Source organism: Rousettus aegyptiacus, unplaced genomic scaffold (genome assembly GCF_014176215.1).
Source record: "Rousettus aegyptiacus isolate mRouAeg1 unplaced genomic scaffold, mRouAeg1.p scaffold_m13_p_15, whole genome shotgun sequence".
Taxonomy (NCBI): domain Eukaryota; kingdom Metazoa; phylum Chordata; class Mammalia; order Chiroptera; family Pteropodidae; genus Rousettus; species Rousettus aegyptiacus.
This window is the reverse complement of record NW_023416290.1, coordinates 8,874,789-8,895,202: the sequence shown is the minus strand read 5'-3', so window position 1 is coordinate 8,895,202 and position 20,414 is coordinate 8,874,789. Positions and strand designations below refer to the sequence as shown.

Here is a 20,414-nt window from a genome sequence, read left to right as displayed (position 1 = left end):
AAACATTGAACCCCTGTGGTTAGAGCCTTAAAATCTATTTCTTGCTGTTTGGGGAATGGAAAGTCACGTGACAGGGAAGAGACCGCGAACAGCCGGGTCTCAGGGAAGGTAACTCAGATCGCTTCTCACATAAGCTTTTTTCTTCCTGTCAAAGGAAATTTCTACGCAAGAAGGAAGACTCCAGCAAGAACATCCAACAGTCAAATCACTTGCCCAAGTATGAGAGGGTCAAAGAGCTATGCCAGCAGTCCAGGTACCAGACAGCCTGCGAACAGCCTGGACAGGTGAGTGGCCCCGCTTGTCTTCACCGCCACGCAGGTGCGTCTCCATTTCTAACTCAAAAGGTTGTCAACATGTACAATAATGTACATTTATGTATAAGTAAGTCTTTCATAGTGATCATGGAATGTCCACTGGGATACCTCTCCCCTGACTGAGAATCGTCTCACTGGTCCAAATGAGGCCCCCTCCTCTCTGCTTGGGCTTCTTCTAACTAAAGAGGATGGTGCCCTCAGAGAGAGTTCTAGATATCTACCCTGTTAGCCAATACCAGTTCAAGATATCAGTCACATGATACCAAACAATTAGCTAATGCCGGTTTAAAATATCAGATGCATGAAATGAATAGCCCGGTTAATATTAAAATGGCCTCATTCATTATATTCTTTTTATAAGGAACCCAGCTTATTGAAGAAACACTCATAATAAACAACTCGATCCTCCTACTCGCTGGATTTCCGCATCCTTTTGTGCCCTGGGATCCCTTTGAAATAGACAAGGGTGAGGTGGGAGTTCTGGTGAGGTAAGGGATGACACCAGGCCCTCACGGCACCCTAGGAAGTCTTAATTTTCAAGTGTTCAGTGGAGAAGCTTAGACCTATTCATTATATTTTAATTCGCAGTCCTCAGATCCTTCTTATGGAGGCTCGAAGTATCATTATGACTAAGACCTCGGGACCGTTTCGTAGCTATAACAGGACTTGTGCCCCAGCCTCCGTCGGCTCGTTTACTTCTGTTCAGCAGTTGGAAATGTTCGGTGTTAAATATACCACATGCAGATGCGTGATCTTGTTGCTATTTTAGCCTCTAAGCGGCGAGCATTATTACTGTTTGAGAATAAGGCAAACTGCCTCTTTTTTCGCATACGGTTTTGCAAACCTCTCCGCGTGGCTTGCGCTGAAATTTGAATATCTGTCTTAAAGGGAAAATGGAGCATAAACGTGATTATGGTATTTGGCCCAAGCTCTTCGCCCGTGTGTTGAATGCTGACCACCTCGAAAACTTCTGTGAAATGCTTTACTATCGGGCTCCCTGGAATTTTCCTCTGCTTCTTTAGTTCTGTGTTAAGCGTTTTGAATTCGGATTCCAGCGCGTGAATGTGTAACATGAGCAACGATCTCTTTTAGAAGTGCCTGAAGTAGCAAGACGGGAAATCAGACTATACCCCGATGGTGCTTTTCTTGAGAGTCTGGGAACATCAAGAAAACGTGGAGCTTCTTCGAGGCGGTTAGCGCATCTCTGGGCCAAACCTGGCATAGCTAAGTTGTGTTGTGTGGAATCTTTATATCTTTTGGCCTTTTGCTCTTTCTGTCTGGCTACTTTGAAGATTATCTTTTTAGTTATAATATCACTGGCATTTAAAAAGGAAGAAAAAGGTCTGGGATCATGGGAATCGTACTGTTCAGGGTCAAGGCGATGGTCAAGGCTGGAACTAAGCTGCCTGGAATCTCTTCTCTTGGCCATGACTTCACACCTGGCCCGAGGCCCGTGTTTGCTTCTCCAACGCAGGGTGGACTGCCTGCGCTCAAAGGCGACGCAGTCTTCTGCTTCGTTTGACCCTCCCTGGGGTGCAGAGGAAAAATCCGCATGATTGGCCCTGTCCTCTTCAGTCGAGGGAGATGGCACGTGCCCCCTACCTCTGTACCCCCCGTACCCGCTCACCTGAGGCGCCTGTGGCAGGATCAGCGTGGATGCAGAAAGTAGAGTACATTTTAAGAGGAGCTGAAATTACAAGGTTTGGGTTAGAATATTGGCATCCAGTATTTTTAGTTATGTGTTCTTGGACAGGACACTTAATTGCTCCTGAGTCTCGGGTGTTCTCTAAAATGAAGAAAATTAATCTCAGCCTTGCGAGGACAAAGCAGTATCATCTGCAGACGGGCCGGATGGCCCGTGCGGATGCTGGCCGGGGGTGCTGGTCCAGGCCCTCTCACCTGTTGTCTTCATTCCTGTGAAACCGACAGGGAGTGGAAATGGGCCGGAATCCCAGACATTTGGCATCCCTTCTCTCGCTGTGTGAACAGACAACCAGCAGGGACTAATTAAGACAGCATAGACATGTGTGTGTGTATTACTTCCATGTTCCTGCAGCAATACTAGGCTGAGTGTGAATTCCCACCACTCTCTCAGCTGGCTTTACACCCCCAAGTACATTTATTCCCCCCCCCCCCCACCACCACCACACACACACGTGTGCAGGTCTCGACTTCTGTCTGAGAAGACTTTGGTCCAGCAGAGAACACAGACCAATGATGCTCAATTCTGGCCGCGCATTAGAATCACGAGGCAGCTTTGGAGACGCTGCTGTTGGAGTCTCACCCCAGACAAATTAAATTAACTCAGCACCTCTGGGGATGGGACCCAGGCTTCAGTGGTTTGGCTTTTTGTGTGTTGTGTTCTGTTTGGGTTTGTTTTCTTTCAGGCTCCTCAGATTCCCATGAGCAGCCAAAATTGAGAAGCATTCGCGCAGGGTAAGCGTTAGTTTTTCTTCTTCTTGTAGGTATAGATCTTTACTCCATAAGTAGGAGTTGCATAAAAGAGAAATCCCCTGGGCATTCAGTCATTTAAGAGTGAAAACCATTTTGTTTTTGTAGAGCAGAAGCCATGTCCCTTTGTGGAGTTGTTGAGTTCCGGCATCTTCGCAAATGTGGTTTGCCTTTCTACTCTTGTATCAGTAGAAAATCAAAGACTGGTTAAAATTCTGAAAGGACCCCAGCAGCAAGCAAAGGAAATAAGAATATAGCTTATTGAGTATACACTGGTTTAGCTCCAGGATTTATGTTCTCATCCAAAAATTATCCCTCAGACCTTTTGTGACCAGCTGCACAGCAGAAATAAAAAGACATTTACCAGCAAGATCTGGCTGGAATTGCTAGTTTGCGAGAAATTGACGGAAAGTCGCTGAACTCTGGTTAAAATCGCAGCAGGGCTCCTAGACATTTCCCCCCAAGCTCCCCAGATTCCCGTGGGGAGCAGCAGAGGGCCTGGGCCCCGCTGCCATCCCCCGGCACAGCTCCTGCCTGCACAGGGCCCAGTGTGGACGGCTCAGCCTCTGAAGCTTGCCGCCTCCTCCCTCGGCCCGCACGCAACAGCCCTGCACCTACTTAGATGTTTAGGTGTCTGTACGTTTTTCACAATGCCACCTGCAGAGTTCAATGTCACACCATCTTTAAGGCTGTTGCCAACAACAGCCGAACATTAAGGACACACGCCGCTCACGAACCACATCGTGGGGCCCCGCCCTGTCACTCAAACAGAACGGTCTGCGTGCAGGTGGCTCCTCCGCCTTCCCACGCGCTGCCCCTCCCACTGAGGCCCGCCCGCCGCCTCGCACTCCGCCCCAGCCTCTCTCCTTTCTGACTGGTGTCCTGGTCACGGTGCCTTAGGACGACATCTTGGTATGTGACGCAGGCAAGTTACTTAACCTAACTCTGCCTCAGTTTCTTTGCCTGTAAAATGGGCATAGTGGTACCTGCCTCAGAGGGTGGCTGTAAACAGTAGATGAGTTAAGCATCTCATGTTAAGCATCTGGAACAGTACCTGGCTTGTAACAAGCACTCGGCCAACGCTGAGTATGGATGGGCCTTGGTCTAGTCACCAGTTTTATTGTCGCCGAACTGCAAGGACCGTACGTACTTCTTTCAGCGTTCCAACACTGACTTTCACGAGTAATCACCCAGGTTAAACGCTAAAGGAGGAAACAGATTCTCTCCCATCAGCTTCTCCTTTTTCCATGTTTTCTCCCCGTCCCACCTCCCCTCATCTCAAAAAACAACAACCACCACCAAAAAAAAAACCAGGAGAAAAAAATCAAAAATGGCTTGAGCTAAGTAGTAATTTGAACAAGGATGTTTTATATGGTCTTTCTACACCCCCCGGGGTTGAGATAGAAATTCTAAACGCACGTCCACATGCAGGTAACTGCTTTTCATGAAGCTGGTACTGGCCTAAAGGAGAATCGGCTCGTCAGAAAATTGCTGTATGATTGCTGCATTTCAGAGCAGCTGTCCCCAGCCTTTTTGGTACCAGGAACCGGGGCTCCCATGAGACTCTAACGCCTGATGATCTGAGGCAGAGCTGAGGCGGTGATGCCGGCCCTGGGAGCGGCCGCAAATGCAGATGGAGCTTCACCTGCTCGCCCACCGCTCACCTCCTGCTGTGCGGCCTGGTCCCTAACAGGCCAGAGACCAGCACTGGTCCACAGCCTGGGGGTTGGGGGACCCCTGTTTTAAAGAACATGATTCGGCCTGTGTTATGACCAAACCCACGTAATAAGACGTATGGCAATGGAAGAATTATCCTTGTGTGTGTGGAAAAAATTCAGTTTTCGTTACGGCATAACTTGAAAAACTTGTAGCCAGATTTTTTTGTTTCTTCCTCATGAAAATGGGCATAAGTAGGTATAATAAGAATATACAGAACATTCTGAAGCAAGCTGAGAAATAACTTACAATTTGAGACATAGAAACTGTGACAGTCGCCTAGCGGCCACGCAGGACAGCAAACAGCCAGGCAGCCAGTGTTCTGTCATCCTCTGATGCTGTGCTCGGCTTTTCACAGGGACCATTTGACACCTGAAAGCTGTTCTAGGAAACAGATATTTATGCCCATTTTAAATATGATGAGACCGAAGGACAGAGAGGAAAGTAACTTGATCAAAGTCTCACAACTAGAAAGGTGACAAGTATAAGTGCCAACTGAGATCTACGTGATTCAAAGCCACAGTCTCCCCACTAAATAATAATTACACTGTTATGTAGGGTTTACACCCTGGAAACACTTGCCCAAGGATTGGAAAACCACTTTTAGAGGTCACTTCTGATAGTACTGCTCTGGTTCACATAGTGCATCTTTTCCTCAGACCTCCAAAAACACTCAACAATTTATCCTCATGGCATATCCTTGAGGCCAAGAGGAGCAAGTATTATTTTACCAGATGTGGAATCTGGAAGCACAAAGAGATTCTGCAGTTTGCTCAGGCCCATAAAGTTAGCAGCGAAAGAAAATTAAAATCGAGGTCTTCAGATCCCTGGCCTAATACTTTTCTCCGTTATGAATGGCTGCCTCTCATCGAGTTGACATTAGACAAACTCTTTGAGGAATAAACTGTGTGTGTCTGTAATAATAATGATAATCATCACAACAGCGGCCCCTCTGTTGAGTGCCCACCATGGGCTGGCTTCCTGCGCGCTGTCTGTAAGGTCTGTGTCCCTGCGGAAGTGTGGACCGTGTGGCTCACTCGCTCAAGGCCACCAGCAAAGTGATGAAGCTGGGCTCTCAGAGCCAAGCTTTCCTAACTTGAAAGTCCAGATTTTTTACATCAAGATGGGTATAAAATGAGGTTCCCAAGTCTCAGGCAGAATATAGATGGTATTATTCACTACGACGATAAGTGATATTTCTACTCCGATAAATGAATGCTGGCAGGGCTTTAGGTTGTCGTGAAGATCAAATGATTAAATTTACATAAAGCACTCTAGACCAGAACCTGGCATCAAGTAAGAATTTACTAGATGGTGATAATAATGGAGGCGACAATGATGTTGAAAGGAATTGTTTGAAAGGCATTTGACATATTTCTCATTAGTAGGTTTGATTCCACTAAACTAGCTGCACACGGGGTCCTTGTACCAACATAGCCACCCTCCTCTCCTGCATCAGGTGTTATTTACTTACAGGTGTGTGTGTGTGTGTGTGTGTGTGTGTGTGTGTGTACACATACATAGAATCACTCAAAGATGCTAAGACATAATTATTAAACAGTGATTCGCTGGTGAGCTGACGTCAGGGCACAATTTGGGAGTAAGAGACTGGGTCGTTGTCCGTAATCTCAAGTTCCAGTGTGGTTGGAAAGGCTAAAATGAAGTAATAACAACTTAAGTTATGTTCATCTAGCACTCCGCCCGCAGTAGGTCTGCAGGAACATCGGGGAGCGAATCCATTCTAAATGGTGTAATCCGAGCGGCAGGGGGAGAAACGAGAGGGCCCCACAAAGCAGGCGAGGAATTTGCAGGGCGAGTGAGTGGTCCTCGAAGCTGGAGACCGTCTTCAGGTAACTGGATTTGGCCAATTACCTGATTTACTGATAAAGTTCAAGGCTGTAGATAAAAGCGAGACAGTGTGACATCTGTGTTTGTGCAAGGGCTCGTGTTTGAAAGAGCTCGCTCTGGAGGCCGACTCCACGTCCCATTAGGTGCCTCACCTGAGCTCATGCTTTCATCAGATTCCGGAAACTCTTCTGAAATGCAAAATCGTCTCATTATTTTGACCATTTAAATGGCATGCGACATGAGTTTCAGAGCAATTCTTTTAAAAATTCTCTTTCTTCGCCACCCTCTATAAACTGTCAAGTAAGACGACCATTTTAGCTGAAGCTATTTCAAGGTTTTATTGCCCACCCATAAAAATCGGCATGATATCGAACTCTAAAATGACTCGGCCAATGTGGCAATTACATTTCATTAAAATTCCTAGTACGCTTGCCACTGAGAAGATTGTCAATTAGCCTCTAGCTAATTGCTCTATCTAATAGGGTCTATGACTTGTTCAGAGGGTCCACGGATAGAGAATAATTGGCATTTTTGTCAGTGGCTCTTGTTTAATACAAGAATGTATGTAGGTACATGTATATACGTGTGTGTGCATGTGTGTTCACATGCGTGCACACATGTATCTGCACATCATCAGTGCCAAGGACAGTGCCAGACCTCAGGTGTGGTTAAATTCAACCCCTCAGGAAGGAAACAGTCTTTCTTCCCATCTCTATCCCCGAGGAAGTCAGCAAGAATTTGGCTACTGGAAAAATGCAGGTTGTATTCCAAATAGGCTAAGTCACTAAAAATTCTGCCTACGCTTTTGTGCTCTACAAGAATCTACTCGTACCCTCAGCCCTTCCAGGCCACCCCCGCCCCCACACACATACACGCAAAGGCAGAATTTTTTTTAACACACTGTGGTTATAAAACTAAGGAAGGTTTTCACCATAGTTGTGTGTTTTAAACATTAGTTTCTGTACTGAAGTTGAGATAAATTGCAACCACAAAAAGACAAAAGGCCATTATTTTTCAGGAATGAAGTTAGCCAGCTATTTCTGTCCGATAGAAAATACAGCAGTTCATAAGCTTCTGCTTGGCTTGAATTGTGAATCCACCAATGGCTTCTTTTGCTACCGGAGGCATTAAGTAGTCTCTTCTCAGTCTGTGAGTGTTTGAGGTAGAGATTACCCAGGTGGATGGATATGTCTTAAACCATTTGGATTTGAGACAGATCTAGACAGACACTCAAGCACCATCGACTTCCAAACTTTATAGAACTATGAAAGGTTATTTATTTTGACAACAATTTCGCCAGCACGGATTCTACGTTGGCATATCATTATTTCTTGATAGACTTGCGTGTGAGTCTCTGACAACTCTTTTGAGAATTCCATGGCGCCTCCTCAAGCCGATGGGGCTTGTCTGGGAATGCTGCAAACCCAGGCTTGGAAACCACTGGTCTCCACGTTAAAGGACAGACCCGTGGGCTAGGAAGACTCAGTTCTGTCACTCGCCAACGGACCGTGAGGCGAGAGTGAGGAGAAGTGGTGTTGCCACGAGCCGCGCACATGTCCCATCCGGCCACCGTCCTTCTCGGACCTGGCTCCGCCAGCACGTTTCTTGACACAGATCCTTTTCACACGCACGCCCGAAACACATGCACCCCTCTCAAAGCCTCATTCATCTGCGCTCCTGAGACCTGAATCTCTTCCTTCTGCCCTTTGCACGGGATCCGGCTGCAGAGAGGTCCAGTGACCAGACTTCGTGACTCTGAAGCAGTGCTGCTTGACCCCAGCTGCTCATTAGACTCTCCAGGGGAGCGTTAGAAAATCCCATTGTCTGGCATAATTCCTGCGTGCCTAGTCAGGGCCACTTCATGGTTTGTTTTCTTGTTTGTTTGTTTGTTTTAGGGGGAGGGTTCATTTTTTTACTTAAATCATCTCTAACTGAATTAGTCCTTAGACCATTCTTATTTATGTTGCCTTTTCACGGCTTCGTAAACAGGTAGTTAGTTGCCTTGTCTTTGAGCTCCTGCCTCTCAGGATGGAGAGGCTGAACATTTAAGACATTCTGTCCAAGCGACAAAAGAAGGTTGTAGCCTGCTATGGCTTGAGATAATCAAACTCGATAGCACCAAGAGCGTATGGAACGAGTTCTGTGTGTCTGGGATTTGGGAACTCTGTGACAGAAACTCAAAAGGCCACCAGCATAACTCAGCACTAACTGCAGGTGGATGACTGTGGAGTACAGCAAACAAGGTTGCACTCTGTCCCTCGGCCCACTGTGGATGGTGGCACCCTGTTTGGTACACGAGTGTCATTTGTCTGCTGCCTAAGCCATCTGGGACCCTTGGTCAAACCTCGCCTTGTCTTAGGACACTTTGAAGTCAAAACGTTACCCCGAAAATGGTACAAGTACAACGAGGGGGCTCTACGAGATTATTTTACATGGTGCCTGAAAGAATGTCTTTAATCATTTTGTATGTTTTAATATATATTTGAAAATATATAGCTGAGACAACAAACGCATAATTTTACAATTCTTATTGCTTTGGCCACAGGTTAGAAATGTGTCCATTTAAAGAAAAGCATCGAAACATAATTACACACGGGTGATACTCATATGGTAGAAAAAAAAGACAAAAAGTTGGATAACACTACATTATAGCATGTTGCGATAACCATGATCGACTTAAAATTAAGATCGGTATTTTTTCTGCATCCCAGTTAACGTTTTAGGGCAGAAGAAGGGGGAGAATAAAAATTAAAAGGAAGGTAATCAGGTCTTTAAGATAGGGAGGACCCTACGAAATGACCCCAGGAGAAGCACTGATCGCTTCTCAGGAAACAGGGGGCACCTAGACCTGCCGCTGTGTCGTAGGCATCCGGAATTAAGGTGGTTATATCTGCAGCAGTCCCTACAGAAGGCTCAGGCTAGGAGACCCCGTGCCAGCTCCCCGTGCATGTCTCTTGGGAAGGGGGACGATGTCTCTGGGAGCATCTTGCTCTGCCGGCTGGGTAAGGAAAAGCCCCAAGGCCAGCCTGACCCATCTGCTAACCTCTGGAGTGTATGAGAGTTGGCTCACCCCGTGATGGGCTCCGATTAAACTCATGCCTGTCCCCCCGATGTGCCGTGCTCCCCTGGCTTGCATTAGAAATTCAGGGGCCGAGGACAAAGCCTTCACGTTCGTTTTTCCGGAGAAAGAGGAGTCCGGGGAGCCAGGCCTGACAGCCGTGCTCCGTGCCCGGTGAAGGAAGGGCTTCCACGTGTCCCATTCCAGACCGTGTAGTCTGGATGCCCAGGATTTACGTATCGATTTTGGGCTCTAGTGTCCCCGAAGTGGTTCCGATGCCCAGCGAGTGTGTTGTCATCTGTGTTTGCCTGCGATGAGAGATGGCACTAGAACTGCGAGGAGACCTATTGCAGGGTCACTTAGACGCTGGCTGCTCCCCACGCGCTCTCCCTTAGCGGGGTCGCCTGCGCGTCTAGACGCGAACGCGGCGGTCCTCGGCGAAACGCGCCCGGACCGCGGTCCGTGAGCTGCTTTTCGCGTCGGCTTTTGCAGAAGTGGCAGTGCATCGAGGACACGTCTGGCAAGCTCCGCATCCACAAGTGCAAAGCATCCGGCGACCTGCTCGCCGTCCGGCAGAGCACGCGGGACCTCTACTCCCGCGGCTTCCACGACAAGGACAAAGAGTGCAGCTGTGGAGAGTCCGGGTACCGCGCCAGCAGGAGCCAGCGGAAGAGCCAGAGGCAGTTCCTGAGGAACCAGGGGACCCCAAGTAAGGCACACGTGGGGACCATCCTTGGAGAAAGGATACGAGAGAGGGAAGAAAGGCTCGCGCCTTCTGCGTTTTATATGTGATCTGTGCATAGTTGTAAGGCTAAAAGCAAATAATTGTTCTGTTTAAAATACGCAAGCTAAGATAATTTGAAATTTTGCTTTTCCACTTAAGCGTAGAGTGCAGTATATCCTGTGAAAGCAGCAGGCGTTAAACATGCACAGAGAGGCGCTATCAGGGAGGCAAAGGGCATCATAGTTCAGGTCAGTTTCATCTTACCTTGATGCCAATGTCCTGATAGGTATAAAAACTCTGACACTCTGAGATGCCAATGATCGTGCAGACGTTGAAAGCCCGAGCCCCAGCTTTCATAAAAGAATAGGAGTCTAGTGCCATCTAGTGGCCTAAAGTGAAAAGTGGCTCATTTCTGTGTGGTTATTCCTTTCCATACTGATTTGGAAATACATAAAATACATTTTTAAACTCAATTCCGAGTCCAAAATTAGGAAATCCGATCATTCACCTGAATAGTGTGGGCCCTTAGAGCAGGCTTTTTTTTTTTTTTTTACTATCCTGCATTCTGCGGATGGACTTTAGCGGATCACGAAGCCTCTGATATTTCAACCAAAAATTTAAGTACATTCTATGTGTATATATAGGCACATTTTTCTGGATGGCTGTCACTTTCAACAAGTTCTTAAAGGCATCCATAACCCAAAAGGCTGAGATCCATTAACCTGGACGATTTTCCTTCCTGCCTGACAGAAAATGCCAGGTTTAATAATTTGCGCAAAGATGTCAAATGGAAAACCCACGAGGGCCAAGGCCCCGTGACACTACCTCTTGACAGAAGCCCGTTACAGTGTTCAGCGTAGAAGCAGGGGCAGCCTCTCCTCTCCCAGGAAGTCCGATGGTGCTCCCCAAGCACTGTTCGGATTCTTCCAGATTGAACACAAACGTAAGAAGTCTGGGGCCCTTGTTTCGAGCCAGGAATCTTTTGGATGTGAGAGCAGGAGGCATTTCCTCGTCTGAAAACTGCCATCAGAGCAGGAGCCTGCAGAGAGGGAGGCGATTCTAATTCCCACTCCCCTTCCCGTTCTGGAGGCCTGGGGAGGAGGGCCACGTGGGCACACCCTCAGAGCCTAAGCGCAGCTGATGAGCAGGGCGCAGTGTTCACACACAAAAGCTCTCGTGCAGACACTATACCCTCGACAGTGGCCTGTCCTGACCAGAAGACATGCTCCCCCTGCCCCCAGCATAACTCTCCGTCTGCCGGGTAGTAAAAGGCAGTTGGCTGATGAGGGCATTTGCAGATTTTAATTTTTCTCATAGCAATGTTCTCTTATTTAGGCAAATAGCAAGTGTCTACAGCACTTGCCTTTTTGAGAAAGCCTCCCAACATAGTGGGAAGACTTTATGGCGTTCAGAATCCGAATGACTTAGAATGTGAACCTACTGAGTAATATTAAAAGCTTCAGTTTTCTCCTCCATAAAATAAGAACACCACCAAATTCATGAGCCTGTTTGGACAATCTGATAAGTTGTTTTTAATGTAAAGATTTATTATACTACCTGTCTTCCAAGATTGTAGATTAGAGATAAGTATGATGAATAATGCATAGCAAAAGCTCAACAAATGATCATCATTATTATTACTATCATAATAGGGAATATAATCTTATTCAAACAAACCGCCAATGTAGAAGTTCACAGATAAGTGGTAAATCTGAGCAATTGCCCAGAGCTACCCCTTCACTTGAGAGCTGAAGGGCCTGAGGCCCAGAGAAGCACGGCAGCCCTCACACCACAATGCGGACCGCAGCCTGCCCCTCATGCCACCGCGCGGTGGCCTGGACCAGAAGGCCGGGGGCCTGTCCGCGGCAGCATGGTGCCGTTCGCAAGGCCGGTGTCCCGCTTGCCCCTGCCCACCATGCTCATCAAGTCCGGTGATCGCTTCCTTCTCTCCTCCCGTACATCTGAACCCCTGTATTGACGTGTCCCCCCTTATTTCCAGAGTACAAGCCCAGATTTGTCCACACTCGGCAGACACGTTCCCTGTCAGTCGAATTTGAAGGCGAAATATACGACATAAACCTGGAGGAAGAAGAGCTGCAGGCGTCGCGGCCGAGACACATCGTCAAGCGTCACGACGAGGGCCGCAAGGGCCCGGGCGGTCGCCAGGCGGCCAGCGGTGGCCACGGGGACGCGCTGCTCGCCGCCAGCGGCAACGCCGTGGGCCTGCCCACCACCGTGCGCGTGACCCACAAGTAGGGGCCTTTGGGTGTTCGCGAGGCTCGAGTTCAGAATCACCCCCCCCCCCCCCCGTAGCGCCACCATCTGTCCCTTTACACAAAGTAAGGCGACTCCCAAGGGCCGCCTGCGCAGTGCAGGGGGCGAAAGCAGCAAGGAGGAGCCCGGACAGGCCCCGCTTCGGGCGCGCGCTTTGGGTTCAGTTTCACGTTAAGACAGACGCGCTGGGGATTAGCCAGAGCGAGCCTGTCACGTCCCGACCGAGCAGGCGTGGGGCTCTGCCCACCGTGGGCGTCTAGGAAACAGGGGAGCCAGGCCCTGGCCTGGGGGGGCTCTTCGCGTCGCTGTGGCTCAGAGCAGCTGTACAGCCACGGCCTCAGAGACGAAACAGCACTAGGGAGAACCGTGGGTCCTGGAGAAGCTTCCAGAGACAATGTGGGTGGGGAATGGATGGATGTAAGATGCCGAAACACCTCCCCCGTCCAGACCCCTGGAGCAGTGAGGGCCTTAGGTGTGGGGGGACAGGGAAGGGAGACGGTTCCCCCCAGCTTTGACGACTCCCTCAGTCCTTAAGGCCCTTCCAAAACCTACTCACTCTCTTGACAGAGAAATACTTCCTTTTTTGAATTTATTTCCAAGATTCTCATTTTCCATGTCATTTCATCGTGTTGGGGAGGCGGGCGGGATGTTTATCTCTGGGACCAGTCTCCGGGCGCCTGCGGTTGCTCTAGTTAAGCGCCCAGAGACTTAGACCGGGGTCCCTTCCTCTTACGTTACTGCTCCAGCCCATCGGCCCTCTGCTCCCCCTCCCTGGGGCCCCCACTTTGCCTCAGACGCCAGGGGGCCTTTCAGGCAGCTCTCAGTAAGGAAATGAATGGGATGGATGACCCCCTCCCAACTGCACTTCTTCAAACAAGCTATTTCCGTTCTAACTGTGGTATCTCTTCATGGGGCCGTGAATCCCGAGAGCCGCCTGGGAAGGTGACTTTAGTGGTGATCTCTCTCTCTGCCACCCTCCTGTGCCCACACCTGTAGCCAGGACACATTCCCTCTCATCCTGGTCTATGGCTCAGCTCCAAACTACCGCTTGCACCCAGATTAAGAGCTTAGAGGATAATTAAGTTCCCTTTGCTATTTCTAATGTTTTTTTTTTGTTGTTAAGTGTTCAACTATAAACCTATTTCCAATGTTTGCTGTTTGTTTTTGCAGGTGTTTTATTCTTCCGAATGATACAATCCACTGCGAGAGAGAACTGTATCAGTCAGCGAAAGCCTGGAAGGACCACAAGGCATACATCGATAAAGAGGTGAGCCGTGGCCGTGTAAGGGGAGGGTCTAATCCAAAGGCAAACCCGTGTACAAGTCATCCTTTTATAAGTATGTGACCAACAGAATGGCAGGTTTTTCTCGTTCTCTAGCAATAGAGTGAGAATCCTGACTGAAGAGAAAATCGAGTGTTACAAAGAAAGGGACTTGCCCGATGACCCTTAGAAATCTCTACGAGAAAATAATTTGATTACTAGAGCGACATCTGCTAGTGTTTACTGTAAGGCATCGGTTGCAGTGGAGAGGTCAGATAGCGTCTCTGCTCAGTTTGTTTCCCTGATTAATTATCTCAGATGAGCAGCTATCATGACGGATCACAGAAAATAAGGCACTTAGCGTAGAAAATCCTGTTCTTGGGAATGTGATGGTTGGATGACATGTTTTCCAGATCGAAGCTTTGCAAGATAAAATTAAGAATCTGAGAGAAGTGAGGGGGCACCTGAAGAGAAGGAAGCCGGACGACTGTGTCTGCAGCAAGCAGAGGTGAGCGAGCACCCGCCCCGCGCCCGCCTCCCGGGCTCGTGCGCACCTGCCGCGCCACGCCCGCCTCCCGGGCTCGCGTGCGCACCTGCCGCGCCACGCCCGCCTCCCGGGCTCACTGTGCGCACCTGCCGCCCCACGCCCGCCTCCCGGGCTCACTGTGCGCACCTGCCGCCCCACGCCCGCCTCCCGGGCTCACTGTGCGCACCTGCCGCGCCACGCCCGCCTCCCGGGCTCACTGTGCGCACCTGCCGCGCCACGCCCGCCTCCCGGGCTCGCGTGCGCACCTGCCGCGCCACGCCCGCCTCCCGGGCTCGCGTGCGCACCTGCCGCGCCACGCCCGCCTCCCGGGCTCGCGTGCGCACCTGCCGCCCCACGCCCGCCTCCCGGGCTCACTGTGAGCTGAGGTAGTTACTGCCTTCCTTCTATTTCACTTTCTTTTTTCTTTTTTATTTTTTGACTTTATTTTTATGGTGACATCGGTTAACGAAATCCAGTAAGTTTCATCCGTACACTTTAACAGTAAGGCACATGTATATATTTATCCTGTGTGTTCACCTCCCATGGTTAGATTTCTTTCTGTCGCCACATATTTGACCCCATATACCTCTCCCCTCCTCCCTCCCCGACAGTTTCCTTTTTATAAAATAAGTTGTTTAGTCACATGCGTAATTGTGAAGACTCACTTTTTCATCTTCTTGCCTGTAGCTATTACAATAAAGAAAAGGGTGTCAAAAAGCAAGAGAAATTGAAGAGCCATCTTCACCCATTCAAGTAAGTAACCCTGTTCTCGTATCTCACATTTGCTGGGCGTGAAGGGCGGTCCCCGGGCCACTGACGGGAAGGAGGGAAGGAGGGAGGGAGGGAGGGAGGAAGGGAGGAAGGGAGGGAGGGAGGGAGGAAGGAAGGAAGGAAGGAAGGAAGGAAGGAAGGAAGGAAGGAAGGAAGGATGGAAGGAAGGATGGAAGGAAGGATGGAAGGAAGGATGGAAGGAAGGATGGAAGGATGGATGGAAGGATGGATTCTTCCAAACCAGGTCCCTGTTGACATGACATTTCCTTCCATCAGTGCTTACATGGGAATGAGGAAGGAAATGTCGATACTGTTAATGCAAAGTGGCGTCCTCAGAGAGCCGTGGCCCAGCGGGCTTGCCCTCGCTGTCACCGACGGCGTCTGAGGGCCTCCGTGGAACACGAAAGCCACCTACTACCACATATCTGCTCTCGTGTGTCCAAATATTATTTGTGTGAGGGTCCTAGCAACCAACAAGCCTACTTTTCACCGAGAAAGCGCTTTCTGGCCATTACAAAGCCCCTTCCATTGGAGCAGGGAGGCCGCTCAGGAGGTGGACAGCAAGCTCCAGCTCTTCAAGGAGAGCCGGCGGAGGAAGAAGGAGAGGAAGGAGAAGAAACGGCAGAGGAAAGGGGAGGAGTGCAGCCTCCCCGGCCTCACCTGCTTCACGCACGACAACAACCACTGGCAGACGGCCCCCTTCTGGAACCGTGAGTCCCCCACCCCAGACGCCACTCGCTGCCGCCATGCGGGGGCCGGCGACTCACGCCGCAGCTCCTTACACAAGGGACTGGCTCAGCAGCATAAAACTGGGAGTCTAAAATCATTTTGGGGTGTGGGGGGGAGGGATCTTATTATTTTCTATATTGGCAACTAGAATCATTTTGCCCACAATTACTTTTTTCTTTAGAAATCTTTTGGGGGTATTTCGTTTGAAAGCGCCAAGCAAGCTCTCCCCGGGTTTCTCTCCTGGTAATTCACACAGTTCCCAGCCCCGGGCAGAGCTCCTGCCCAGTAGGACGGCTCGATAGCTAAATAACTGAGTGGATGAGTAAGTCAGGCCCAAGCGCATTTCGTTTCTGCTTTGTTTCACGTGCGTGCTCTAAGTGTGCTGGAAGGGAGGGAATGCCCCGTAAATGGGGGGACGGCGTCCCCTTCGGCACCTGGCACTGTGCTTTCAGAGTAAGGGGGAGCTCCACAAAATACCTGATTTTACGTAGAATTGCTGAGGCTATGGAATCATCACAATTGTGCAGTTTTAAAATCAGGGCTTGGAGTAGCTTCGGTGGTCTGCACACAGCATTCACCGAGCTCACGCAGCAATAACACCCCAAACTCTGCGGCATGTCGTGCGATCGAAGGCTTACTGTCCCCGTGGAGTAGCTGAAACGCCAAATCTTCTAACTGGCATGGTCACAGGCAACCGCCCGGGTCGGCGTTTCTCAAACTGGGGTTCCGAGATGCCTAGGAGTCCATGAGCTGTTCATGGGGAGAACCCGTGAGAATTTGTGTTTTGTCCTTTTCTGATGCTTCTTATTTTAGTGGCCACGTTTGCGTTTAACCTGATAGTCACGTGAAGGCCGGGCAAACTCGTAAAGGCACAGCATTCGGCTTTCGGTGGGGTTCCCTAAAGTTGGGGCAGGGATCTGTGAAAGCCATTCACACAACTAAGGGGGGAGGGCTGTCCCCCGCCAGGCCCTGGGGCGAGCAGCACGGACACAACAGTGAGCAAGACACACCTCACATTCTGCCTTCTTAGCGCCTTCCAGTGGGCGATGAGGTATAGTAAGAAGGAAGTAAATGAGAGAAATGCCCTAATGACAAGGTCTAGCGATGCTGTAAGGAAATGGTGATCGAAGTTGTTAAAAGGGGTCCTTTTAGAGGAGGCGGAGGTGACGGGCCTTAATGAAGAGGTGAAACTTCAGCTGAAGCCTAAACGGCCAAGAGAAGCAACCCATGTGAAAGGGGTCATTGTGGGGGGGGGGGGACCCCAGATGGAGGGAATGGCAGGAGCGGGGCCCTTGAAGTGATGGATTTGTCGTGTCCAGGAGTGGCAAGCCCCTTTGAAGATGAGTGTTGAGAAATAGGAAGCCACAGTGTGCCCGTAACTAACAGGGGTTCCTCACACCTCTGTCTACTTCTCCCCATCTGAGCCGATTGCATCCTGGCTCAGACACTCAAGAAATCTTACCTGTGTCCGTCTCCCAGACTCCTCTCCTGCTCTTTCCAGTCTCTTCTGCTCGGAGGGTTCAGAGCCTTGTTGACTACGTCCTGTTTCTCTTAGGCTAAAGAGCAAAACCCTTGACGTGTGCGACGAAACCTTGCATCCACGTTCCGCCCTGCTCTGGCCCGCTCCCTCCCACGCTCACTTGCCTCAGTTGCCCGGCGTGTCTCTCTACCTCGAGCATCCGAAGCTCCCGCCCACCACAGGGCCTTTGCACCTACTGTTCCTGCTCCCTAGAAGGCTTTGGACCCCTCACCCACCCGAACCCCGGTGCCTGTCCCTGACCTAGTCACCCTCAGAGCTGGCTGAGGTCGCTTCTCACAGAGACCTTTTCAGTGCCTCAGACCGGGTTAAGCCCCTTTTCTACACTCTTTCGGCCTATTTTTTTCCTCCACAGAACTTACCACATTTGCGTGTGCTTTGTTGCTGTTTTTTGCTTAACATCTGTCTCCCTTACCAGACTGTAAGTTTCTCAGGATGAGACCGTGTCTGTGAGACGCCGTACCCCCTGACACAAAGGAGGTGCCGAGCAAACACGGCACATACGCAGATAAGCACACCGCCTGGCCCAGGGTCACACAAGCTCGGGTCTCCCCCGTTTGTAGAGAGAGTGAAGAACACAGAGTTATTTTGAACGCCCCCACATGCACGTTCTTGCAAAAAAAGAAAATGTGCATCTCAAAGCGTAAAGACGAGGACACGCTGTCCTTTTCCTTCTGTTCGATTCGCCTCTCTTCTTCACCTGCAGTGGGGTCTTTCTGCGCTTGCACCAGCTCCAACAACAACACCTACTGGTGTCTGCGCACGGTTAACGAGACGCACAATTTCCTGTTCTGCGAGTTCGCCACCGGCTTCTTGGAGTATTTCGATATGAATACGGATCCTTACCAGGTAAGTCGATATGTTTTCTTGATTTTTCTTCTTCTTTTTGGAAAGTAGAATAACCAGCACGCGAGCTTAACGGTGTCCTCCCGGCCTCTCCACCCACAGCTCACCAACACGGTGCACACGGTGGAGCGAGGTGTCCTGAATCAGCTGCACGTGCAGCTCATGGAGCTGAGGAGCTGCCAAGGCCACCGGCAGTGCAACCCCAGACCTAAGGGCCTCGAAGTGGGTAAGGGGAAGCTTTTTTTTTTTCACTTATAGTGCCTGGAAAATTCTTTCGTGTTTGTCAAGCTTTCTGCCTTTGAAATATTTAGATGTATAGAAGCACACGGTTTGGGATCATTAGAGGGTAAGCTTTCCGGGCAATGCCAAACATAACCTCTTCTCTAAATTTAGCTCTGAGTCTATCAATGAAAAATGGAACGCGCCAAAAAGTTTGGTGAGTGTTTCATTCCAGACTCTCCCACGGGTCTAGTCTATTAAATCTCAATTCCTGATAGAAGCGACCATCGGAAGATGGGACAGCAGTGTTGGGGGTTTATTTGTCATCGCTGTCCACAGTCATAAGACACACTCTAGGTAAACCAGGGTGGCATGTTCTTTTTAAGAGAATTTGCACAGAAACGCACAAGGTCCCGTTTCTGCTGACCACAGTTTGGAGCTGCCCCTTTTGGACCCCCGCCCATGACACGGTGAATTAACATCTTTTGCCAGCACTTCCCACGCGAAACTCGAGACATCGGAGCCATCGTTGTCTTGGGATCTGAAAACATGAGCGGGCCCGTGTGGAACCCGCCAGATGTTCTCTCCCTGGTCCACAGTGTTAAACTAACGTATTTCTCCTTTGGCTCAAGGGGATGCAATGCCTTGCAGTATCCACCCCAGCTCTTTCCTAGTTAATGGGAATACTTATTTTCTCATACTTCTTATAGAAATGTAAATACCAGCTGTCCACAGGACAAGAAAGAGTTGAATTTGGCCAAGGCCGTTGCACAGCATGCCAAACCCCAAAGGGTAAAGAGCCGGACTCACAGACAGTGGGGAGCAGTTTGCAGAAACCCTCTGTTGTGCAGTTTCCTGAGTGTCCTTAACAGCCTGTGTCTCTCCGGGTCCTGCACAGGGCCAACATCACCAGCCATAAAACTCAGCAGCTCCCTGAGTCATGTGACTTTGAAGGGATGGGGGCGGGGAGAACCCCAAAATGATCCTCTTCATCACCTGTCATTTCTACCATTTTAGGGTCCCTAAGGCTTTCGAGCTGTGACAAAGTCCCCTAAGACATCATAAATCCTGTGAGAGAGGTCTCATCTCAGCCGTCAGTCAACCCTTCTCATTCAGCCCCTTAGTGAAATTAGCTGCCGGCCGGAAGAGTCCAGCCCTCGCTTGCAGACTAGGTCTTCCGGTCACTGACCCCACTCCGCTTAGATCTTTTCAAATATCCTGCTTATCTGTTGACCTTTTCCTCAAATCTTACAAAAAGGAAAAAAAAAAAAATCACAAAGGCCTGGAAACGAATTCAACTTATTAGAGACACTGGAAATATTACACCCAGGTATTTCTCGCCCCAAAGAACATAGCGCTCTCGTTGGTGATGACGTAACTCTACTTGGTGGAACCTGATAGTCTTTCTGTGGCGAAACGGAGCCATTGTTGCTGATCCGCTTCATGGAGCCCTCTCCCTTTCTGGACAACTCCAAAGGGAGGTGATGATCAGCCCTTTTCTTCAAGTGTTTGGTCTAAAAATAGCCGAAACTTAACTTTTACGGAGACTTCCACAGACTCGGGGAGGCACTTCCTTCCTTGCTGCTTTCGAACGGGTCCTCCGCCACTCTCTCCCCCACGCACTTCTCCTTTATGTTTTATCCTGAACCTTTCTATTCATAGCCTTCGAGCCCCATTTTGAACCTAATAGGAAAGCTCCGTTGCACTTTAGCACTGTCCGCCTTGAACGCGGTATGTTCCCTTCCAGGATTTGGATGTTACACACGAAACACCACACTACACAGCGAATGCTCGTATGAGTCCTAAAGCTAACATAAATTACTCTTGTTATCTTCCTATATCAGGAAATAAAGATGGAGGAAGCTATGACCTACACAGGTATTCATACCTTTTTATTCTTCTCTGGCGGCCTCTTTCCCAATAATTGCATGATCCGGCCATTTCGACTAATTCCCGTGTCCTCCCGTGTCGCGCAGAGCTCAGCCGGGGCGCATGCATGTGCTAACAGTGCTCTCCACCGCCTCGTGTCCTTGGCTCCCAGTCTGTCATTTCGCTTCTGAATCAGCTCACTGTCACAACGAGACGTCGCAGGGCCTTTCCTCAGCTGCGCGCTTGTTTGCTTGTTGAATGATGCGTTTCA

The 20,414-nt window shown here is 49.6% G+C and overlaps 2 protein-coding genes across 5 annotated transcripts in view; one reads left to right on the top strand and one right to left on the bottom strand.

Moving 5' to 3' along the window:
• The window catches only part of SULF1 (sulfatase 1), a 137,378-nt gene that overhangs the window by 108,698 nt on the left and 8,266 nt on the right, over positions 1-20,414 (top strand). For all 4 annotated transcript variants that reach the window (XM_036232802.1, XM_016152977.2, XM_036232801.1 and 1 more), the window contains 10 exons: positions 155-284; positions 9,880-10,096; positions 12,111-12,363; positions 13,556-13,652; positions 14,060-14,154; positions 14,860-14,925; positions 15,481-15,653; positions 17,916-18,058; positions 18,158-18,281; positions 20,119-20,152. In XM_036232802.1, coding sequence (XP_036088695.1) covers positions 155-284; positions 9,880-10,096; positions 12,111-12,363; positions 13,556-13,652; positions 14,060-14,154; positions 14,860-14,925; positions 15,481-15,653; positions 17,916-18,058; positions 18,158-18,281; positions 20,119-20,152 — 1,332 coding nt within the window. The remainder of the gene's footprint in view (positions 1-154; positions 285-9,879; positions 10,097-12,110; positions 12,364-13,555; positions 13,653-14,059; positions 14,155-14,859; positions 14,926-15,480; positions 15,654-17,915; positions 18,059-18,157; positions 18,282-20,118; positions 20,153-20,414) is intronic.
• Positions 278-9,883, bottom strand: LOC107514844. Its single transcript, XM_016152994.2, has 2 exons — positions 4,731-9,883; positions 278-2,001 (listed from the first exon to the last, which is right to left on the bottom strand). Exons 1-2 carry the CDS (start codon positions 4,740-4,742, stop codon positions 1,333-1,335), a joined length of 681 nt encoding a protein of 226 aa, XP_016008480.2. The 5' UTR covers positions 4,743-9,883; the 3' UTR covers positions 278-1,332.